The 23,955-nt window shown below is 36.6% G+C and overlaps 1 protein-coding gene across 4 annotated transcripts in view; it reads right to left on the bottom strand.

Annotated features, from left to right (window-relative positions):
* LOC310890106 (atrial natriuretic peptide receptor 1-like) overlaps positions 1–22,016 on the bottom strand; it is a 40,533-nt gene extending 18,517 nt beyond the window's left edge. For 2 of the 4 annotated variants that reach the window (XM_083818671.1, XM_083818673.1), the window contains exons 1-12: positions 20,113–20,436; positions 19,114–19,210; positions 15,233–15,365; positions 12,605–12,728; positions 9,959–10,063; positions 9,232–9,334; positions 7,707–7,852; positions 5,041–5,113; positions 2,509–2,656; positions 1,511–1,597; positions 1,108–1,251; positions 79–200 (exon numbers count right to left, since the gene is read on the bottom strand). In XM_083818671.1, coding sequence (XP_083674797.1) covers positions 79–200; positions 1,108–1,251; positions 1,511–1,597; positions 2,509–2,656; positions 5,041–5,113; positions 7,707–7,852; positions 9,232–9,334; positions 9,959–10,063; positions 12,605–12,728; positions 15,233–15,365; positions 19,114–19,210; positions 20,113–20,178 — 1,348 coding nt within the window. In that variant the 5' untranslated portion in view covers positions 20,179–20,436. Of the gene's footprint in view, positions 1–78; positions 201–1,107; positions 1,252–1,510; positions 1,598–2,508; positions 2,657–5,040; positions 5,114–7,706; positions 7,853–9,231; positions 9,335–9,958; positions 10,064–12,604; positions 12,729–13,034; positions 13,158–15,232; positions 15,366–19,113; positions 19,211–20,112; positions 20,437–21,528 lie in introns of those variants that run through there. The other 2 variants (XM_083818672.1, XM_083818674.1) reach the window with 2 other exon arrangements.
* Between the last annotated feature and the right edge of the window lie 1,939 nt (positions 22,017–23,955).

Here is a 23,955-nt window from a genome sequence, read left to right as displayed (position 1 = left end):
AACAGTGTTCAGTGTGAAATCTACATGCATTAGTAGGTTATCCGGGCAGTTTTGAAATTTCATTTATCTTCTCTTTACCTGCAATTTTACAAACCCATCGGTCATCTATCACACAGTTATTAGACTTCAACCGTCCATGATAAATTTTGTGGTGGTGAAGATAGGCCATTCCTTGGGCAATGTCAGTAGCAAAAGAAAACCTGAAAGACAAAACCCAATGAGCTAGCATTTCCACTATGCCAGATCTTCACTCAAGAGTGGATACAAAGCCTACTGAAGCTGACCAAAAGGCTCCTCATGAAAGGCTCCTCATGACTGAAATAGCTCTGAAATCTGTCACTGCACGGCTGTTTTTCAGAACACTTGAAGTGGGTGGCTGAAAGCCCTCAACTCTCAATTGTCTGGATTCACAGCCTTCAGCCTTTATTAAGACAGTTCAGTTTACTCTAGAACTTCTAGAACTTCCCAGTATGTTTGTATTCTTGCAACTTCTTTTCAAATGTTTACAAAAGAAACACATTTTTATTAACTTTCTCACTTTTTTGGAGGGTTTCCTCCCTTATACTCTTTTTCTTTGCTGAAGGCAAACAATAGGCAGAAGTATAAAGAGCATGCCAAAAAGGTTATTCTCAAAAAAATGATAGAAGTGCCTTTGTGGAAGTTTCATTAGGATGCTGTGCTCATTTTCTGTATCGGTAAATAAAATAAAGCATTTGGAGGTATGTTAATCATTTCACTTACGTGCCTTTACAGGGCTTTTTAATTAATTGCAGATGCCCAAGATATTTGGGAAAAGGATGAATGGAAAGGGGGGGTTGAGAACAGTTTCACAGAATAAACAGGGGTGGGTCGAAAAGTCATTGGCTTAGCATGACCAGCACTCAATGTATGATTGCTCAAAAATCCAGAAGACATGTTAGGTTAGATATTTGAATTCACTCTTTTTTCTTTATTCTCACCACATTACAGTGTAGGTCTATCTCTCCAAGTACTTCATTTACAATTAGAATATTGTCCCAAACAGCACATAGCATCTATCAGCATAGTTCGCATCTTTTAGGTTTTCAATTTATTTATTTATTTGTTTATTTATTTATTTATTTTTACCTGAATCCCCAGTTCAATGGGATGTCTTCATTGAGCAGAACATCACTTAGGCTGCCTTTGGGGCAGTATTCTGTCACTATGGCAACATTGGGCACTTCTATACAACCACCAATGAATTTGCAGAGATTGGGATGGTCAAGTTCCCTGTAAAAATTAACATAAAACACAGTACATGAACAATTTTTGTGGATGTCCCTCCTAGTTTTTGCAGAGTAATGGGAAAGCCAAATGCTTTGTATTGAAATATACAAAGAAAAGTAAAACAGTCCTAAAGAGATTTTGATCTAGTATCAAAGTTTGAAGGAAAGAATATGAATTTATAGTAACCTTTGGACAGATTGTAACCTCTAAAGAACTAGTATAAAAATCAAACAGCATATGGTTCTCAGGTTTCCCTTCTTACCTTACTTGCTTTACTTCCTTACGTATGGATTTTGTCAGGGTGAATGCCTTCTTCATTATTTTCTTTATGGCCACTGTTCTACCATCACTGAAACAGAATGAAATGCTGTTCAGAGAGTTTTAGGCCAACTTCATAACTTCACAAGGCTAGGAAAATGGACTGGATATTTTTCCAAAGTGGGCAGCTTCATATGTCTAGAGATGAAGCAGGGAATTTGAGCATGTCCATATGCAGGTGTGAATCAGAGTCTGAGTGCATGACAAGGTTCTGCTTCCATGATAAGGGAGGCATTAGTGCTTATATTCAAGCATCCTTGATCTGTGTATGTCATTTGAAACATGAGAGTACTAGAATCTAGGCAGCTGGATGACAGAGTAGCAGCAAAGGAAATGTCAGAGTAATAACCCTGCTATCCTTTATTTCTCTGTCTACTGTTTTGGAGATCCACCATTGCTATTTAACATCCTTCTGCTCTCATGGGATGAAGCATTCTCCACAATGAAGCATCTGAGCTTGACAGATACCAAAACAATTTTTCCTTATAAGAATCCACTGCAGATGTATGCAGGAACTTAACTGATACCCACCATATAAATGCACTGGCAAACTTCAGTTCATATAAACTAGCTGTGCTCTACCTCCATTTTAGAAAAAGGGCTGCATCAAAACCTTGATTCCAAATATATTTTAACAGTAGCCATCATTCATTAACATCATTCATTAATGTGCAAGACACATTATGCAGTCATACCCACATAACAAGTCCAAAAAAGAAAAGGAGAAATGATAATAAAAACAAAACCCATCAAGTTACGCTTTCTACAGCCAGTAAGCAGTACAGAGGTCAAATGATGATATTAGCTTTCTGAATTTCACGTAACAAGAGAAGCACAAGCTTTTTTGGAATACCTGTTGACAGCAAAGTTGCATGAACCAGAAAGCATGGTGAAACAATAGGATAATAGATATTGCAGAAAATGAGTAATATGTTGACTTACTATCTCCCAGTCTGGGTGAAGTACTGTTTCTTGGACGCATTAGCAACTGCTGTGCAGGAGCTCAGAGCAGTGATAGAGCTGGTATTGGATTCACTAGGTGCTGGGGGAGCACTCATCATGCTCCCTGTTGCTGCCCCTGCTATGGAATCTAAATGAGATGTGGGATTAGTAAAGGCAGCTGAAGATGAATATTATTACCAAGGTAGGGACTCCAGAGGCAGATAAATATAAGGAAATTTCCAAATATTTGCATTCAGAACTGGTCTTGTTAATGCGTAAGACAGAAAATCATTTTTTTTCAGAATGTGACTACTGCATAAAAAGTCAAAACACCTCCAGAGGTGATGCACTGCCAGAGATCTTTCCAACCAAACCTCAGGATTCTATGCAAGTTTCTCTGCTTTCAGTGCTATCAGCCCTTGCTGTTATGGAGATGTAGAGAACAAAACCCAGGGAAGCAGAGCAAGCTCTGTGCCAGATTTTAACAAGTCTATTTGGAGCTCCTAGAGGACTGTAAAGTACAGGGGTGTGGGAAGTGATTCTGACACCAGAAGGAAGTCAGTGAAGAGCAATAATACAGTTAGATGAACAAATCGGTAATCTCAACATTTTCTTTATTTATTTTTTTTAAATCTGTTGACCAGCTCAAGGTAACAAAATGTATTTCAAAGAAGATTTAATGAATTACATATCATTTCACCATCTCCACCAGGTCTGGCCAATTACTCTCAGCATTGACAAAATCTCCCAACTCTCCCTGGTATCATCAGTATGCAATAAAGTACTGCTGAGGAAGTTCAGCATCAGGACTGTCATGTTCCCACACCACAGTATTATCCACATGCAGTTCAAAACTGCGTTGACATTTGGAGTCTTTCTATGGCATTCCACTTAAAAATATATTAGAGATCCCTGCAATAACTCTGATAATATATATATAGGTGCAATGGACCTGAAGAGGAGTAATTTTTCACAGCACAGGCTACATACCCTGGCTGCAACACTGCTATGTATTTCCATCTAAATAACTGTACATTTCAGGCCACTGTGGCTATGGCTGGGTAACTCTGTTTGGAGGAGATATACGGTCTATTTCAAAGTCTCTTCACATTATCAGTGTTCATTACTCTAAGTTGTTAGTTATTTTCCTAACTAGGTCTTAAACAAGGAGGTATTTAAAAGATGTTTAGATGTAGAGATTAGTGATATGGTTTAGTGGAGGAATTGTTAGCATTAGGTCATAGGTTGGACTAGCTGATCTTGGAGGCCTCTTCCAACCTAGACGATTCTGTGATTCTATGATTCTGTGAATATTGTTGTTTTGCAGATTATTCCCCAATTAAAAAAAAAAAAAAAGTTTTTCATCTTGGATTTTTAAAATTAATTGCCAAGCACTATTTTTTAATCATGTCTCTCATTTCCCTTAGTTTCTTTCTATTGTTTCTCCTCCTTTGTGGTGTTTATGACCTCTTATAATCGACTAACAGCTGGAAATCTACTCATGTTCCTTTTTTACGTATCGAAAGACACTTGTCCTTGAAAGTTCTACTTCCATTTTTACAAAACTGTATCGAAATCCATGTTATGTACTCAAATTAATTTCTAAGCCAAAGTCTGTTCTTGACTGCAACAAAGATATCATATTAAAACTACACAGAAATTAATGTTCAAGTCCAAGGCTGAAGGTATCTCTACTACATTAGCACAATAATGTTTTGATATTTCTACTAGCAGCATGATGACACAACACAGCTAAAGCTGATATCTTTCTAGCAATTCCCTGTAGAGACAGAAAACAAGAGAGTATGTACAGACCTACCAACTTCAGCAAACTACAGATTTACCTCTTCTGAGGGTCTAGGCACTGCTTTCCTCCTCCCTGAGGGTCTAGGCAGTGCTCTCCTCCTCAGTGCTAAAACACTGAACAGCTAAGTGAATTGTATAATCTATATTTATTTTAAGTGCAGCATAGTAAAAGATAAACAACATCTGATTTTATTCTTAACATGTTTAGTTACAACAAATTTAAAATTTACTTTATATCCTGAAGGTAAAATGAAAAACAAAACAAAACAAACCACCTCAGGTCTCAATGAATTACTTTTCGCAACAAGTGTGTCAGAGTTCTCAGTATTCACTGAGAAAAATGAAGATCTTTAATTTTATTTGTGCAAATACAGAGCAAACTAGTGAGGCTAATTATACAAATCCATGTATCCACTGAAGCAAGTATAATTTATTTTATCCAAGTCCAGAGGTTATCTGTTTATTTTGGGATAAGTCTGTCTTTTTAAATTGACAAATCACCGTAAATAACAAAGAAACTAAAATAGCTTAGATAACTAAGGTTTCAGTAAAGAAAAATGCCAGTAATCAGCTCAGAGAACTTACAGGAATGAATCTTAGGATATGTCTTTCACAAATTTGTACATCCTTTGCAAGACCATTAAAACATGATGTAATTATGATTTAGATTATTTCTTAAAATTATTAATGAAACTGATAATAATAACAAAATGACAAGTTACTGACCTTGGTTGATGCATTTGAAGTCTATAATCCAGCTCTCGTCCCAAAACAACTTTTGTTTCTGATATTGAAACCACTACAAAAGTAAATAACATTCATTCCGGATGTAGCTCTACTGATTTTGAAAGAATTCATCCAGAGATTTATTTTTTTTTATATGAAAATTTATAAGTATCCCCCAAAATTATGATGTTTAAGCATACAATATACATCATACGAGTAACGTTAGAACTAATATTCCCAGAGGAAAACAGAATCTAAGATATTTGAAACAGCGTATTCCATACTCCGGAATCTAATGACATGTAATATTTTGCATTGGCTATAAACTCTTTCCATTATTGTCAATACTTCTTATGCAGTGCATTTAGATCTCAGACTGGATGTCAAATGAGTTGTGTACATCGCCTCATGCCATGGAAATTTTCTGTGCTGCCTAAACGCATGGCAAGAATACTCTAGTGCCCAGCCTCAAGAAAAGCATCAGTACGTGTTATACCCTGTAACAAAATTACACCCTCACCAACAAATAAGACCATGTTATGTCAAATACTCTAGCATAAAGAATATTAGATAGGGAATACTAATAATCAGCTATTTCTTAAAGAAGACATAGGTCTTATAAATAGCTGATTTACTGTATTTGCAAAACACATAAAAAGTGTAAACAAGTACTTTCAGAAGATGAGCAGCAGATTAAATTACACAGCTGCATACATGCAATACATGCAATCAGTAGCAAAATGGCAAACCAACGCCACATTTCACCATCACTATTCCATTTTATATACTGTAGAATTAAACATTAGAAATTATGAATTCACTGAAATGGGTAGCAAAAGTCTAGATAATACTCAAGAAACATGGTGTGGAGACTGTGTCCATATTTTGGCAGAAATTTATGACTGCTATTGAGCTCATTAAATAAAAATGAAGTCATCCCATTTATTTCAAAGGGTTTCTGAGAAAAGATATCTACATTTTATCTTGTAAAGGTATGACTGAACAAAGACACATCAGCTAGGAGTGACCACTATGCTTGTTACAGACACTTAGATCAAAGGAATCCTCTTCTTCGCTTGAATGATTAAAGAAGATATTAGATTCCCAGATGGTTCTTCTTATGTGATATTAATAACTGAATTGGTTAAAAAGATCTTTCCTATATTGTTTATTCATCACCTCAATAATTAAAAAAAAAAAAAAAAGCTATTACAGAAGTTAGCAGAATGAATAAGTATATAGCAAAGAAATAAAAATAAAAATCCCCTCCCCCCCAAAAAACACACTCAAACCCTACAGAAAAATAGCAAAAATAATAGGTAACTTTTGCTATATAAAGCAACTTTTGATTTAGATAAATCTATGCAAGGTCAGACTCCATTTTCCCTTTGTACAATGCAAGTTGTCTAAAACTGTCTGAATTTCTCATCTGTTCAACCACACATTTCTATCAGAGCATATTGTTTTATAGGACAGTTCCTATAAGCACATTGTCACAGTGTCCATGTGGATTACAAATGCTCAAATAAGAAACAGAGACACAGGGAGATTAAGGCTTGTTTTTCAGAAGTACTTCAGTTCCTAACTTGCAAAGCCAAACAAAGGAACAAAACAGAAAAAAAAAAGAAAAAAAAAAAGTAAATTGCTATTGAGGCTTCCTTCTCCTCCCATTCCTTTTCAGCACATTCAACTACCTCAGATGCTCAGTGCAAATGCAGTATGCAATGAAAACAGACAAAACAAGAGTCTATTGATTTACAGGATCTATAGGCCAGACCCCAAATAAATGATTTTGTAATTACAAAGCCACCATAATGACTCTAACACTGCACATATTCACCTGCTATGTCTTTGTTTTGAAATTCAGATTTTTTTTCAAGATGTGAATACATGAGGAATACAGATCCTCTTCACTGTGAATCAATAAGTCATAATAATTTGCTGTTATCTCTTTATTCCATTCAAAGTGATCCAAAAGTACTTCTATATTCATACACTACTCTCTCATTATTCTTTTTTTTCCATCATAAATCTGTTGTAATTGATAAATTTTAAGCAAAATGAATCACTTTCAGCTGAACCAAACTAGTTCAGTTACACTAAGAAAATAACTGAATTAAAAAAAAAAGAGAGAAAAAGATAGATCTTCTTATTCCTTTTGAACGTCTAGCTATCAGTAAGTTAAAAATATAGTTGAAGGTGCTCCATTACATGTTGTATTTGAACTCTTAGACTTAATGACCTATGGTGGACCTGATGCCTTTATGAACTTATCTAATTTGTTTTAGAATTCATTTATACTTCTTGTCTCCACAGGGTTCTGGAGCAGTTATCATAATATAATTTTATTCTGAGTGAAAAGCACTCTCACTTCACTGGCAATCCCTCCTTCCAATGTTGTGGAAGACTGTTAATAACTACTGCTTCTTCCTTCACCATTATATATCCCTCTGTTACACTCCTCTTTAGTCTTTTCTCTTAGGGGAAGAAATTTCCTAGAACAATTATCCTCCCCTCATAAAGAAGCCAAAAATGGTTTATTTTCTAGTATGCAGGTTCAGGATGCGGAAGAAAATCTATACCTCTCCTAAGAGAACACTCATTCAAATCAGTGAAATAATGGGAGTAAGAGAGAAGAAACAAAAGAGGAGAGAAAGCTTACTTACCAGGACTGTCATAATGAAGGCAGTGCAGACTAAACCTATTGGTAAGGCAATTGCTATCCTAGCATCAGCTGATAGCGGGCATTCCCCACAATCTGCTGGACAGATAGAGCAGCCTTCTTCTTCCTCACAAAAGCCATCTCCACAAACTGATTAGAAAAGGAAACCCATATCAGGATATTTTATGGCAGTTTCATCCATCAACATGGTTGAATTCAGATTTAAACACATGGTTCCTGAGGTAACCTCAGAGTACCAGAAAGAATACATTTTGAAGATTCCAGAGATAGTACTACAGCAGCTGAATTTATTTTTTTGGTTTTCAAAGTGATGTAGGATCTCTTTGATCAGATCAAATTGTTAATGACACGAGAATCTTTGACTTTTTTTTCTGTGTATAAATAATTTAATTACTACTCTGTTTCTCATTGTCCATCTGATTTGTTTGTTTGCTTGTTTTTCTGAGACAAGAAGTTCCTCAAGGCAGACATTGTCTTTTGAGTTTTTTGCACATAAGTCAGCCCTTGAGACCTCCAGAAGTAGGTGATTCTTTCTCAGAACCAGCAGACTATGGGTACTGCAGATTGAAACCTTGCTACCCATGCTTCAAGGATTTCTTTTCCTCCAAGGTCTTAAGAAAATTATCAGCAGCATCAGCTGTGATTTAAAACAAAAACCCTAGAGGGCAAAACTCCTTCTCCCATGTTCCGAGTGCTGTTTCAATTTTACCTCTGTGCCCGAACTAATACACTTCTTCACTTCAGCCTCCTGAGACAAGCTCAAGATATTATTCTGTCACTACAAAATATTTTAAAAAAAAATCCTAAACAAAACAAAATCCACTGTTTTCATCCACTCTGGAGTTTCTTTGGTTCTGTTTGTTTGTTTTTGTGTTTGTTTTTGATTTTAATAACATTGAGGAATATAAACTTCCAGAAGAGTAGCTAACAAGAAAACTTTGATGACGTTTCTGTTTAACCAATATTCTTCTTCAAGTTGTGTGTTTAATTTATTAAATAATACCCACTTTTATATTTTGCTTTGCTAAGAGAATTGTTACTATTATTTCTGCTTCCCTGCATATTGTTATACTAAGTTGCATAGAAGTCTGATGCCTTTGGGAGCAACTGGATTTTAATGTGAACAATGGAACCAAGCTAGGTTTCTACCTTTCCAACATGCTTAAGGCTAATCAGTTCCCCCTCAGATTAAGAATGTCCACATCTTCACAACGTACTGGCTGGAAGAATATTTTCATATCTCTGTCAACTGAACCCATTGGTCATGATATTTGACTTTACATGTTTGGCAAGAATGGCTTCCTACTATTCTAGCTTCTTTCACAGGTAAGAAGAAGCTCAAACAATTTTTTAGATTTTCAGCATTAGAAGAATTTTAGGAAGATCTTTGTTTATATATAATTGTAAGGAAGGGTAGGAGTCACTCTTGCTCTTGGTATCCATACATGAATGATAAAAGCATTTGCATTTAATAAGCAATTCCCTCACGTCTTCACTCTATATCATACCTACTGCAGAAAGGACTGTGGTTTTTGCTTCCAGAGCAACTTGCATTCTTCCAACTCTGATGTGTGCGATGAGAGAAGTCACACCCACATGAACCAAAACAACCTGCCAAATAAGTGAACAAAGCTGCAAGGATCAAAACTTCATGTGCATACAGTAAGTCAGTTTAACAAGAATGATCCAATTATGGTGTCTTCCAAAAGAACATGTGCATTTTTTTTCAGAATCAGGAAGGTCAGGGGTGCTTGGCTGGCGAAACAAATAGTACCAGGAGAGGCAAGCCATGTTGGAAAGCCAGGTCTGATTCCTCTCACTGGTGATTGTTCTTTCAATCAGGCAAGGCTTTCAGCCTATGCATCCCTGTCACATTTGCTTCCCTGTTACTTCTGCTTGGTAGAAACCCCTAGAGGTCATGCTAACCTGTAACACAGTCTAGTCAATAGCGCAGTATTTTGTTAGTACAGGCCTTAAACAAAAAGGTTAGGCTATTTTCTTCTTTCCCATCCCCATTATTTCCACTAACTACATAAGGAGTAGCAGTATGAAAAGCTATTGCTTCCAATGGAGTCAGTTTTGAATTGGTGATACTCAGCCATATGCACTGCTTACATATATAATAGTGACATCAGTTAACATGACAGGGAACATACACATGAATTGTATCAAACTACTAGCAAGTAAGCTTTGAACAGAGCAAACCATTTGTTGTATACAACAAATATACCTTACCTTGGCAGTCCAGTTTCTTTGGCTCATTTTGCCAGCTGTAGATAAAGTGTGAGTAAATATCTGGCCATCATCGGGAATCCACGGACCACATATTCCTCCTCTACCCTTTATCAGACAGATTGGTTATGTTACTAAATGATGACACAATGAAAATCCTAGGTCTCCCTTTTTTACCTTCGTAAAATGTCTTGTATTCTTTTTCAGAAAATAACAAATTCTATTAAAATGCCAAAGTACAAACAACATTGTTTTGTGATAAAATAAAAGATAGTAAGAGAGAAATGCGCTTAAATTAAGTCAAAATCTCACAAAATCTCAATATTGTTTAAAATACATGAACCAAAATCTGGTCCCATATTTTAGCTCCAGTAATTCCATGCAGCTAATATACTTTTTTTCAGGTTTTGCTGCACTAGAACCAGAAACAGAATCATATCCCATATTTTATATTTTTTCTAAAGGTATTTTATTGCAGCTTGACTTTTAGTATAACAGAGCTTTTGTCTTTAACAAATCAGGAAGGGATCTGTTATGTGTCATTGTCTGTTTGCAAAGCATTTCGCACTACAGCTCTGAAAAAGCAAACTTCTCGGCAATTGCAACCACTTAGGATTATTTTGGCTGTTTGGAGATTGTGCATTGTTTTGATGTTTCAAAAGGCTTAAGGTTTCTACTAACCCCAGATATTTCCTCAGGAACTTCTTTCAATGCAGTGTAAAGCATAGACCTAATCCAAAGAAACAGTTTATGCAAACCAAAAAAAAATGCTTTAAAGGTTACAACATTTAAAAAAAAAAAAATGCACAACACACCCTCACAAAAAAAAAGCAAACAAACAAAACAAAACAAAACAAAAAACACCCACACAACCCCCTCCTGGAACAATGGAAAACACTCACTTTGAAATGTATGTTTAGTCTTACAGAATGACACTTATCTGGCCTTCTTGCTGTATGACAGCCAACTAGTTTAGACTTCTAAGAAGGAACTGCAATATTTGCAATATTACAAGGAAGCCAGATGATGCATGTTGGCTACGTGCTTTTATGTTTCACACACAGTAATATCAAGCAGAATTGTGAAAGTAAGAAATAATAGGCAGATGTTTAAGTTCCTCAGTATGGTTCTAGCCAAAAGCTTTGATGTGATGGTTCCAGCAGGGATTCCTCTGTCAAATAAAAGTCCTGGTATCAGCTGAGGTCCTCAGGGAGTCATTAATAAAACAGCTCCATACAAAGAGGGCTGCCATGAAGTAAACTAGAGTTCTTAGGAGGCATTAAGCCTTCACACAGAATGGTGCATGAAACAGCCACAAGACATGTAAGGCTGTGTTTACTATTACACTGTGTTTGATCATGAAGAATGTGTAAAGTTGCCACAAGGGAGATCAACTTGAAAAACTGGGCAACCGCATGAAGGTTATTTTTCTGGGTAAGGCTTTCCTGAGAGGAAAAGGAAAGGGGAAAGGGAAAGGGAAAGGGAAAAGGAAAAGGAAAAGGGAGAGGAAGAGGAAGAGGAAGAGGAAGAGGAAGAGGAAGAGGAAGAGGAAGAGGAAGAGGAAGAGGAAGAGGAAGAGGAAGAGGAAGAGGAAGAGGAAGAGGAAGAGGAAGAGGAAGAGGAAGAGGAAGAGGGAAGGGGGAAAGGGGAAAGGGGAAAAAAGAAAAGGGAGAAAAAGAAAAGGGAGGAAAAAAAGAAAAGAAAGAAAAAGAAAAAGAAAAAGAAAAAGAAAAAGAAAAAGAAAAAGAAAAAGAAAAAGAAAAAGAAAAAGAAAAAGAAAAAGAAAAAGAAAAAGAAAAAGAAAAAGAAAAAGAAAAAGAAAAAGAAAAAGAAAAGAGAAAGAGAAAGAGAAAGAGAAAGAGAAAGAGAAAGAGAAAGAGAAAGAGAAAGAGAAAGAGAAAGAGAAAGAAAAAGAAAAAGAAAAAGAAAAAGAAAAAGAAAAAGAAAAAGAAAAAGAAAAAGAAAAAGAAAAAGAAAAAGAAAAAGAAAAAGAAAAAGAAAAAGAAAAAGAAAAAGAAAAAGAAAATGAAAAAGGAAGGAAAAAGAAAAAGGAAGGAAAAAGAAAAAGGAAGGAAAAGAAAAGAAAATTTGTCACCGTGTATTTACATTCCTTTTTCTTTTATTCTAATCTAATATAGAAAAATCAGTTCATCTTAGCACCTGTGTATACAGGCTTCCATTCTACAAGTCACAGACAGTATGACTCACACCAGTCAATTTTAGTAATTCAGGCAAATCATTCGGGTTCCCTCTGTAAGATGCAGAGAGATAGTGATACTTGCAGCTGACAATTAATCCTACTTGTTTTAGAATGAAATGACCTATCTTTCTTTCTCTACTGACTGTAAAGAGATTTTAGTCAAGTAAACTTGAAGAGATGTAACCAGACACATTAAGAATAATGAGTGCTTCTGAATACCATCTTGTACAAAAATACAGCTATTTGCTTTGCAGCCTCAAAATCAAGTGCAAAACTTTCTGAAACTGACAAATTCTCACAATTTTTTCAGTAAACTACAGATTTGGTCTAATTGTAACAACAAAAAGACCTCACAGAAGTCATTGCAAAAAGTTTTTACAAAAGTTATTGCAATGATGTTTCATCCAATACCACAAACAGAGCACATGAAGTCATACCCTTATACTAACCATGAAGGCCAAAGGACAGGAGTGAATGTTGGCATGGTGGACACAGCAGTTCTCGCTATTTGCATCTTTCCAGCTGGCAGGGCACTCATGCTCCTCACAGAATTCCCTTGCAGCAGTAGCATTGCTGGCCAAGGAGCAGAGAAAAAGACATAATTTTATATTCATTACTTATTCCTCAAAACTGTAATAGCACAGAAAATCCTGTATAGAAAAATGAGTAACATAAACATATGCAGTGAGAGAAACACTGTAATGCCATTTCTTTCTCTTTTGTTTTACTTCTGATTGAAGCACTCTTAGAGCAATGAAGATTGCTGTCAGCTCTGGCAGATACTAGACCTCAAGCAGCTACCAGCCTCCACTTACGTCTTGAGACTGACTGCATGACCAGATTACTTGGCATTGCTACAACTGGATTAGAAGAACATACCACTTACTGTACTTCCACTATCAGAAATATGTGTCCCTGGTTACTTTCATTCTCGGTGTTTTCAACTGTATACATGAATCTATGCATGTGATTCCTATTTGGCTTCAGTCTTTGCTCCACAACCTGAAGAACCAATGATAATTAGCACACTGGACAACAATATCAGACACAAATCCTAAAACCAAAATCTTAGAGGAAATAATGGTCTATATGTTTAGACTGTTCTGCAAAACAAACACAGAATCACAGAACAGCCCAGGTTGGAAGGGGCCTCAAAAGACCATCAGGTCTGACCATTCGTGGGAAAAAGGAGACTAGATGAAATTACTTTGGACGCTGTCCAACTGCGTCTTAATAACCTCCAGTGATAGGAACTTGACCTTGTGAAAGTTGTTCCTGTGACTGGTTGTCCTCATTGTAAAAAAAAATATATATATATATATATTTCTTGTATCAAGATTAAATGTCTCCCAGTGCAACTTTTATCTTTCGTGTTTTTGCCCCTTGTCTTCCCATGTGACTCCTTGTTAGGAGACCTCCATCCTCTTTGTAGCTACCCTTGGAATACTGTCATGAGGTCCTCCCCTCTAAGCTTTCTCATCTCAAGGGTGTAAAGACCTAACTCCTTCAGTCTTTCCTCATAGTGGAAGGCTTTCTTTAGCGCTTTGATTATCTTTGCGGCTCTTCTTCGGACCCTGACCAGCCTTTTTTGAATTGCAGGGACCAGAACTGGACATAGTACTCCAGGCCTGACAAGTGCTGAGTAGAACTAGTTGTAGGAGATTAGATTTAAAAGAGAAGACTACATTACAAGAAATATATATAAGTTAGGATTTTTGGAAGTTCATCACAGAAAGATGAATGTAGTTCCCTGGATAGGTGTTGCAACACTTCTTTCCAATGTGTTTTCTGATTTACACTTTCAGTTGAGCAACAGCTTCTGTGAAGTTGGTTATGACCATAATAAACTGATTCGGCTTTAAAATAAAATCATTTTCTCCAAATATGGCTTACTCAGCAGATACAGCCAGATTTCGTTCTACAGTTTAGTTTGTATGTTATGCACAATAGTTCTCTAAACTGAAAGTGACGCCAGGATTTATATATATATATATATATATATATATTTATTTATTTATTTTTAATGTGAGAACAACTAGCCCATACTGAGTAGATTTAAGAGAGAAGTCTATATCAGAAGAAACAAATATGTGTACGTACTCAAAGAGCAGGATTTTCTGAATTTCTTAGTGATTTAAGAGAGTGGTTCTCCTTGGAAAGACTAGGAAAACTGACTCATTCCAAGCAGTTAAAAAAAATGCTCTTTCGTCAAGTTTTTGGATTATTTATTTATTTATTTATTTATTTATTTTCTATTGCAAATGGATTATATGTCATCTTTCAATCTTAAATAAAATCACCCTGGATAACAGCTTTTACATGAACTTCACCAAGTGAACACTCACATAGACAAAGAACGTGAGTTTTTTTCATAAACATCTCTTATAGTAGCCAAATACAGAACAGAATATGGGGAATTGTGGCTGCAGCCTCTGTCCCAGACATTGCTTTATACGGTTGGAGAACTGGTGTGTACAGTCCACAACTGTAAGATCACAACGTACTAGCATTTTAGTGATCTAAAGTTGTACACAGACATGTGCTGTACTTAGCCTATGTTGTCTAGTTACTAACAGTCTCTGAAGTGACTGAACTGGACTCCTTTTGGACTGATTTCAATGCCATAGAAATTGAAATAAATTCTTCACTGAAATCACTGGATTCAAGGTTGGGCCAACCCCTTTGTTACATTTATGTTGTGCACTTTGAATATGCTTATTATTAAAACAGACATAGAACACAGTGAGTTTGGGACTCCTGCTAGAATTTCATTAATTTCCTCACGTAGAGAAGCTAACAAGTGACATTTAGAGTTGCACTGACACTGTTATACAGATGCAGGATGACACGTGCTGTCCTTGACATGCAGGTGAGTGTGCCATGATGGGTGTTGTGAAAGCAAAGCCATTCCAGAGGGGCAAATATCAGTGCAAACACTGCTAGAAGAGAACTCAAGAGGTGCAAGGAATTAGATAGGAGCACAAGAACATGTGTTCCAATTATGTTATAGTAAATGTCTGTGCATACAGAATCCCCATATACCCATAACTATGAAAACATTTTATAGGAGGTAATACCTGTGAAAAAGGATTCCATTTTGCACTGCATATTGATAAAAGCCATCTGAAGCAAAGACTGCATAGGTCACATTGAAGAATTCCCCACTCACAGCCTTTTCTGGAGGCCTTTTCACCCATGCCATCTCCAGACCTAGAAAAAATAAAATTATGAGCCAATATATTTGCCGTACTTTTCTACTTTACAGTTGTATACAAATGTAAGTCTTTCTCTGTGGTAGGGAACATTGTGTACTGAAAGGGAAGTACGTGTAATTTTCATCCATTGTTCCTTTTGCTTTTTCCAAGCCCAAAATACTCATCCATTTTAGTGGCTGTATAAGTAAGCACAAATGCTCATTACTACAATTCTGACATTCACTTAGAAAAGATCAAGCACTTGGAGAAATATGATAAAAAGTCTGTTCATCTTATCTATAATAAATTTACTCTCAGCACAATGCAGTGCTACTTGTCCTGATACATTTGCTTTGATTGGAATGGGTTACCCAGGGAGGTGGTGGAGTCACTGTCCCTTGGGGCGCTTAAGGAAAGTGGACGTGGTGCTTACGGACGTGGTTTAGTGGGTGGTAGGGGGACACTTGGACCAGATGATCTTGGAGGTCTTTTCCAACCTTAATGATAATGTAATTCTATGATTCCTCTCAGAGCAGGTAATAAGCACTGTTCATCATTCCTGGCTGCTTTCACTGAGGCGCAACTCCTTATTGAAGAAGAACAGACAATTCTAGGACACATGAAATTCAGTCAGAAACTTTAACCTCACTAGATACTACTTATGCTAATTACATACTTAAGAAAGCTTACTCTTTTTATAAAACTGTATAACTTACAGAGCAGAGGACAGTGGGAGTACTGCTGCTCAGACATCTGTCATTTTCCATTTTTACACCCTTACCAGGAAAAATAATTTAACTTGGTCATCTCTCTTGTCCCTGGGACACCTTATTACTTGCTCTGAGCCTGTGAGTGAAGTGAGATTAGAGGTGAGAGCTGTTTTTAATTCATATTCTCAAACAACGCTATGTAGTGGTTTGGGCTGAGATGGAGTTAATTTTCTTCACAGTGGCTAGTATGATACCATGTTTTGGATTTAGGATGAGAACAATGCTGACAGCACACCAATGTTTAGTTGTTGCAGAGCAGTGCTCCCACTGAGACAAGGCCTTTCCAGCTCCTCGGGCTGCGCCACCAGCAAGGAGGCTGGGGGTGCACAAGGAGCTGGGAGGGGACACAGCCAGGAACAGCTGACCCCAGCTGGCTAAAGGGATGTCCCATACCATGAGGCATTGTACGAGACAATAAAATACAGTGGGCGGGTGGGGGAGTGTGGGGGGTAGTTACTGCTGCTCAAGATCTGGCTGGGCATCAGTTGGTAGATGGTGAGCAATTGCATTGTACATCACTTCCTTTGTATATTTTATTTATGTTTATATTTATATATATTATCCCTTTTTTTTTTATCTTATTAAACTGTTGTTATTTCAATCCACAAGTTTTTACCATTTTTTTTCTGATTTTCTCCCCCATCCCACTGGTGAGGAGTGAGCAAATACCTATGTGGTGCTTAGCTCTCTGCCAGGTTAAACCACAACAACTATAAAAATCTTTTCACTCCTTTCACCAGCCTCTCTGCATGTTGTTGGATGAAGGTTTAAATTTTTGACATGCCAAATAACATATGCAGGCATGCAGTTTGTCAGGAAATATTAAATCCATTCTGCAGAGGATGGGTAAGAGTGTTCCCATCCTGCTCTTCAAGAGATCCTCACTTTTTTGTTGTTGTTGTTCAGTTATAAATTCTCTTAATACTCCGGAGTTGTTTTTACAAGTGTATTCTTCACTTGCACTGTTAGTGAAATAAGACGTTATTTTTTCCCTTAAACATAATTCCCTTTCAGATATAAAGAAGCAAATTCTAAAAGAACCTCTAGGCATCACCTCTCCCTTGCGAAGTAGTTTTGTAAAAAGTAAACAAAGGTTAAAAAAAAAAAAAGTAAAAATAGCTCTCGCTACTAAGAGCAATTTGCACTAGAAGGTAAGAGAGCTGAAGTTCAGAGAATGTAAGAGAATGAATGTAGAAGGTCAGCATAAACTTCAGAAAAATTACTTTCTACTCACCTTTAAAGGTCTCACAAAAATAAACAAAACTCTTATTTCAATGATAGATACTCACACATCTAAGTGTTTTGAAGATCTTGTGTTACAAGTAAAATTGACAGCAATGAAGCTGCAGTAGATGCCTTTCACTTTGCTTTCATAAGTGCCCAGGGATTGCAAGGAAGAATCACAGAGAAAGGCAGAATAAAGCTTGGAGTTCATTCTAAAACTGGCTGTAAAGGGTATATGTTAATCAGAAAACCTACACATATTTGTTTCCTTTTACTCAGTTCACACTGATTTATTAATAAGAATAGCTTCAAAAAAGTTATATGTTCTGATAAGTAGTGGTTCCAATGTTAAAACAATAATAAATTCATACAGGAGTAAAATCCTTGGTTGACAGCCAACTAGATAGTCTTTCAATTCCTCTGTTCAGTCTGAACTCTTCAGAAAATGTTTGATTATAGTATTGAGTTCAGAGTAGGACCCAGTAGTTTATTTCCTGGAGTGTTATATCATTACTAGAATTTCTCAGGTAAACTTGTTTTTTTCTTAAAAAAAGAAAAAAAAAAGGAAGGGAAGGGAAGGGAAGGGAAGGGAAGGGAAGGGAAGGGAAGGGAAGGGAAGGGAAGGGAAGGGAAGGGAAGGGAAGGGAAGGGAAGGGAAGGGAAGGGAAGGGAAGGGAAGGGAAGGGAAGGGAAGGGAAGGGAAGGGAAGGGAAGGGAAGGGAAGGGAAGGGAAGGGAAGGGAAGGGAAGGGAAGGGAAGGGAAGGGAAGGGAAGGGAAGGGAAGGGAAGGGAAGGGAAGGGAAGGGAAGGGAAGGGAAAAGGTCTCTGATCTAATCTTTTCTAACATAAACAGAAGTGTTCCTTTACACCAGTTATTTAGCCCTTTATTCCCAGTTACAGTCACAGAATCACAGTACAGTTGAAAACGGAAAGCATCTCTGGAAATCATCCAGTCCAGCCTGATCTTGTTCAAGGCAGAGTCACCTGTTGCAAGGCAGAGTCACATGTTGCTCAGTCCTTTGCAAAGCTGGGTTTTGTATATGCCCGAGGATGGAGAAACCACATCTCTGGGCAACCTCTTCCAGTATTTGATGACCCATAGAGAATAAAAGCTTTTTTTTACATTTAAATTGAATTTCCCATATTTCAATTATTCTTTAATTATTTTTAAATCTCAAGCAATTCCAAATATTAAAAAAAAAACACAAATTATTTTTTATTTTATCATAATGTAGATTCAATTTTGAAACTGACTGGAATAAGTGGTTAAAGATCTCAGATTTTAAGTACTCACGGAACAGTGTTGAGCAAGGAGAAGAAAGCACTAAGTGCAGAAATGGTGATTTTATTTACTGGCTGGAGTGTTTAAACAGTCCACTTTTGAAATAACACTATAAAATTGCAGGAATGACTCAACAGAATTTGCTGCAATGCAGAACTGACTGCCTGCTTTGTTTGGATTAAGTTGCATTTGGTTTTCTAATGAGAAATGAAATGTTTTCAGTTATTTTCTGGGGGAAGGGATTCAGCTGTTGCTATTCCCTTTTCTTTTGGAATCAATGAATATTGGACAAATAATTACTCAAAACTTTCTTTTGGCTATTTTCTTTCACTTTTTTCTCTACAAAAAAACGTTGTTACTGACTCAGATGCCTTCCACCACGTGAAACATTCATTATGAGTTAGGTATTATTCTGAGTACTTCAATTTGGGTTTCTCAATCTTTCCTCAAGCAAGATATGGTCTTCTATGAGCACCTTTAGAACTCACCTCCACAGTCCAGCATGTTATACTCATCTGGTTTTTCCAGGGGCCAACAGTCATAGTCTTTGTTGTCTAAATCATGCCATCCCCCTACTAACATCACCTGCCAGAAAAAAAAGTATACAAATTGACCCCATAAAACACACTATAGGAACAGGGGAAGGATGAGTTTCATTTGTAAAGTTTGTATTTCTTCTAAAGAAAATAAAACAAGCATAGAAACAGAACCTGGCATATTTTGATTTGTTTCTTCAACTTCTGAAGCAAAAAGTGACAACTTTTTAGGGATCAGTTTATTACTTTGATCTAGCCAGAAATTAGACCTGAGATAATGTAGTGACTTAACTAAACTGTCTCTTGCAGAAGTTTTCCTCTATAAAAAAATGGGCAGTTCTAGGACCATATGCAGAGAAACATTTTATTTAAAGAGTTTTTCTCCTTGCTTTTAAAATGCCATCTTCCTACACTGAAATTCTTTCCATGATTATTTTTCATTATAGATTTAATAACAAAATATAATTAATTATACAAATGTTACAATATGTAATTATAGACAATATTAAGATTGTGTATGCCTATTACAAGTAGAACACAGCATCATAATAGCATACAGAGTGAATTCAAACAGTTGCCATGATTATGCCTGTATATATATTATACATTTTATACATATTTATACTAATCAGGTATTAAAATAGACATTCTAGGCTATATATGAAGAGATGATAATACACCCTGGGTTTAGTCCTCAATTAGTAAAAGAATTATTTTTCTCTATATATTATTGGAAAAAAATAATCTACTGGATTTTGCAATTACTAATCCAGTTATTTAAGGAATAAGATAGAATTATATAATTTTTTTCCAACGTATTCTGCTATTATCCTTGTATAGATGTACATTAATAAAATAGCCATCTCACTGCAATAAGCTATCTACCATTCCTACAGTATGCATGGACCAGAGGAATACATTACAGTAAAAGGATCTACATAGTTTACCTACCAATAAACTGAGGAGGCTTCGGAGCCCTAAGGCAAGTGTTTTGATAGCTCTCATACTCCCTAACATGCATCCAGCTCACCAAGTGTCTGGGCTGCTGCTGTTGTTGCTGTTGCTGCTGAATTAGATGCCCCTGCCTAAGAAGGGGGGTTGCTAGGCAAGCCGATCCTAGCAACTCCAGCTGCTGCAGATGTTCTGCCTCCTCCTCCTCTTTTACCCTACCCTACATCTGCTCAGTTCAGGGTGGAAACACTCCACCACACTTTTGCTGAACCTCTCTGAAAAATCAGAAATTGCCTTAGGGGCAGTCCTGCTTTCAGACTGTTGATGTTTGTGCCCCTGTCAGCTCCAACCTGGAAGAGCAATGGGAGGATTTTATTTCACTGCCTTATTGAGCTTGGGTAGCATCTGACCCTTAGACAGCATCCTATAGTTGATGAATCAATATTGTGGAAATAAACACAGACACATAGTTGGGCCTGGGCAAAGAGATCTGTACAAGGAACGATCACCTGTGTAAGACAAACTGTACGACTACAGACTGAACTAGGTGATCTCCTGAGGTTCCTTCCAACTTGAGTTATCTTAAGTCCAGTGACTCCAATTTCACAGTCCCTGGAGGTGACGGACAACTTTTGTTTGAGACATGACCTGCTACACAGGTGAAATAGACCTCTGCCTAGCCATGCTGAAAAGATGTCTCTAGTGCTATTTCTGTTTTCTGAAGTCACAGTCAACACTGAATGTCAGTTATGATTCAGCTCTTCCGGATATTTTCCCTGGAATTCTGGCTCAGCCCAAATTCACCTTAAGAACCTTAGTTGACATGCTTGAACTTCACAATCTGTCGCATCATAAGTGCATGAAAAAGTTACTTTGATGCAACATGTGCCCTATTCATCTTGAAAGTGTTTGTAGGTCAATTAAAAAATCTGCTTGGATGCACTCATAAAAGTTTGAATGAACCAAGAGTGAATAAACGTATGAACTAACACAAAGTTTCGGGTTGGAATTTTGTGTTGGTAATGAAATCGTAAACCTCAGTTGTGTTGTGCTTCCCTGTGCTTCACTATGAGCATTTAACCTAAATCATACATTGCAATATATGGAAACCTTTAGACTATTTCAGCTTAGCTAAATGACAGAAAGAGTTGAAAAAAAATATAATTTTTGGCTAGAATTATCTGATTAGAAGAACTCTACATATATTAACACCAGGACAGGTTTTACTAGTGATTTGTTTCAGGATATCTTGTGCTTAATGAGGAATTTGTTGGCAGGAAAGCTAAGGATTACAACTTGTTAGATCCCACAGCAGCCAACAGATTACCAGACTGATCCTATTTTCTTTAATAGGGATGCCAAATATTCACATGGCATTAACATCATGATTCAAGGACTGTAAGGATCATACATTACCTTTATAGCTACTTGTCTGTCACAAAGTTCAGAATTACTGGAAGGTGGCCAAGAACAAGAAGCTGGTCTAGGAATCCTGAATTAAAGATGGATGGAAATAAATGGTTGTTGATTATCTGACTTAACAATCTATCCCAGATATTTGGGAAGCACACTGCTGCCTCTGCATTTAAGTCCTAAAAATTTTAAAAAGAAAACCAGTGGTCACTGTTTTGCAATATAAATATAGGCACCATGCTAAAAAGAAGTGAGAGATTAGTAAGTAAGACATTATTCAGGTCTGTCAACAATTCTATGTATATGAAGGAAATCAGAAACGGATTTGAATAAAGGGAGATGGTCATCTCAGACTTAATATTTTTTCCATTTGCTTTTTTTGTTGTTGTTGTTTGCCCATTATCTGCAGCCCCATAATTTGCATTAATGTTGTACTATGAGTTATTTTAGTAACAGTCAGACTCAGTCCAGTATAAATTATTCTGCCTACTGCTACTTTTTTTGCTCAATGCATTAACACATCTCTTTGGCTTCCCCTCTCAGAAGGATTTTGCATCTGAAAAAAAAAAAGGGGGGGGGGATTTCTACTGATTTAAATAAAGTTTCTCTAATAACTTCATGTTTACAGATTTATTTCTATTGGCTGTGCTCAGACAGTCACTTAAGAAACATGGTTTCCATTTAATTCCTTAACTTAATAATAACTTCTAGCATCAAATAGAAGGAAAATACAGATATTTCAAAGTTCCATGAGCAATATCACTGTTGCTATTGATAAAGATGTACATTTTCATTAAAGTTTGTAAAAATGAACAATTCTATATCTAAAATATCCATATGCTGTATACATATAAAATAATAGTAGTTAAAATATTGCTGAATAATACTTGTTAAATATGTACTTTGAGATATTTTAGAAAAGTAATTTCCAGCAATATACCAGAACAAAACTTTCTATGATGGAACCTTCAAATAACTTTGAAGGTATTTATTTAGTAATTCAAGCTTTCCAGATAGTTCTTGTCTTGATAACAAGCTGCAGTCAAAATAAAGATGTTTATACAATTTATTTTTTAATTGGATTAAATTTTCTAGCAAGACAATTATTTGCCACATAAAACAGTCTCAAAAATCAATACTAGGCTTCATTTGTAATTTCAAAATGATGGAATTTGAAAGACAACTTTTTTTCAGAACTGTTTTTTCTTTGAAAAATTAGCATTTTAAACACAATTCCTTAAAATATGAAACTCTAGTATGCAGATTATGTTATTAGCCAGATGTTATCAGATCATTTTTTGTGTATACAGGAAAAGACAGATTTAGAAACTGAAAAAAAAAAATCTTTATAAATATTTTGATGGAGTACAAAAATGTATTCTGGATTTAATCAAAGAGGGACAATTGAGGGAAAAATGTGAAAAATTGGGCAAGTATTAAGTAAAAGTGAATTGATAGGGTTGGTGAAAAATTTGCATAAACATTTATGTTTCCTAAAGAGAGGTCTTTTATATAAACAGGCGGTTTAAACCTTCTATGCTATATTCATGTATTCACACGCAGGGGTATTATAACTCTAAAGATAACAAATTCCAGGCCGAAGTCAAGCATTCCTGACCAGAACACCACTGTACATTGAGGACTCAGTGAACCTGTGCCATGATGGGCTGCGTTGGGCTGCACGTCCAGCGTGGCCGCCAGTCCAGTGTTATGCTGCACACACACCTTGGACCCAGTGATTATTCCACTTGTGTGTCAATGCTGTTATCTTTGCACAGAAAGAAGATCTCATGAGCAAGGTGTTTCTGTTTTCACTGTAGAAATGATAAGTAGAGTTGTTTCCTTGAAAGAAAATCAAGTGAACGGTGAATGACCAAAGGAGGACACGCTGTGCTACGTACAAGGTCTGCACGACACACTGCATGTTGGTTGGAATCCCGTTCAATGCTTCAGGGCTTGGGGCTCCCAGCTTCTAAGGGGACATAAGATTATTTTTGGTATTCTCTTTTTACAATCTTAGCTCTAATAAAAAGCATTCTAAATGATACCTTACACGGTCTGATTGCATTTTTTACTGCGACGTACCAGCCCAGCGCCACGTGGCACAAATCACAGGCTTCACAGAGTCATCATGTTCGCAAAAAGGCCAGAGCACTCTGAGACTTCCCTCTAGTGGTTTAACAGCAGAACAACGGGAGACCAATTCATCTGTGTGCACAGATTGGTTTAAGTATGGCTTCCTTTTGATGCAAAAGGTGCCACAAATGGGATACCTTCAGTGTCACCTGTCTACGAGCAGCACAGGTACGAGTTCTCACCTGGGAATGAGGTGAGGCAGCAGCTGGTGGCCTTGTACCCCTTCCCTTCATAACAGCAGAGTGATGCAGTGGACAGAGCCACAAGAAATTGCCAGGTTTTGGCGTATTACCT

This window comes from Anser anser, assembly GCF_964211835.1.
Source record: "Anser anser genome assembly, chromosome: Z".
Classification (NCBI taxonomy): domain Eukaryota; kingdom Metazoa; phylum Chordata; class Aves; order Anseriformes; family Anatidae; genus Anser; species Anser anser.
Note: the sequence above shows the minus strand (reverse complement) of the source record. Positions and strands in the feature narration are given on the sequence as shown.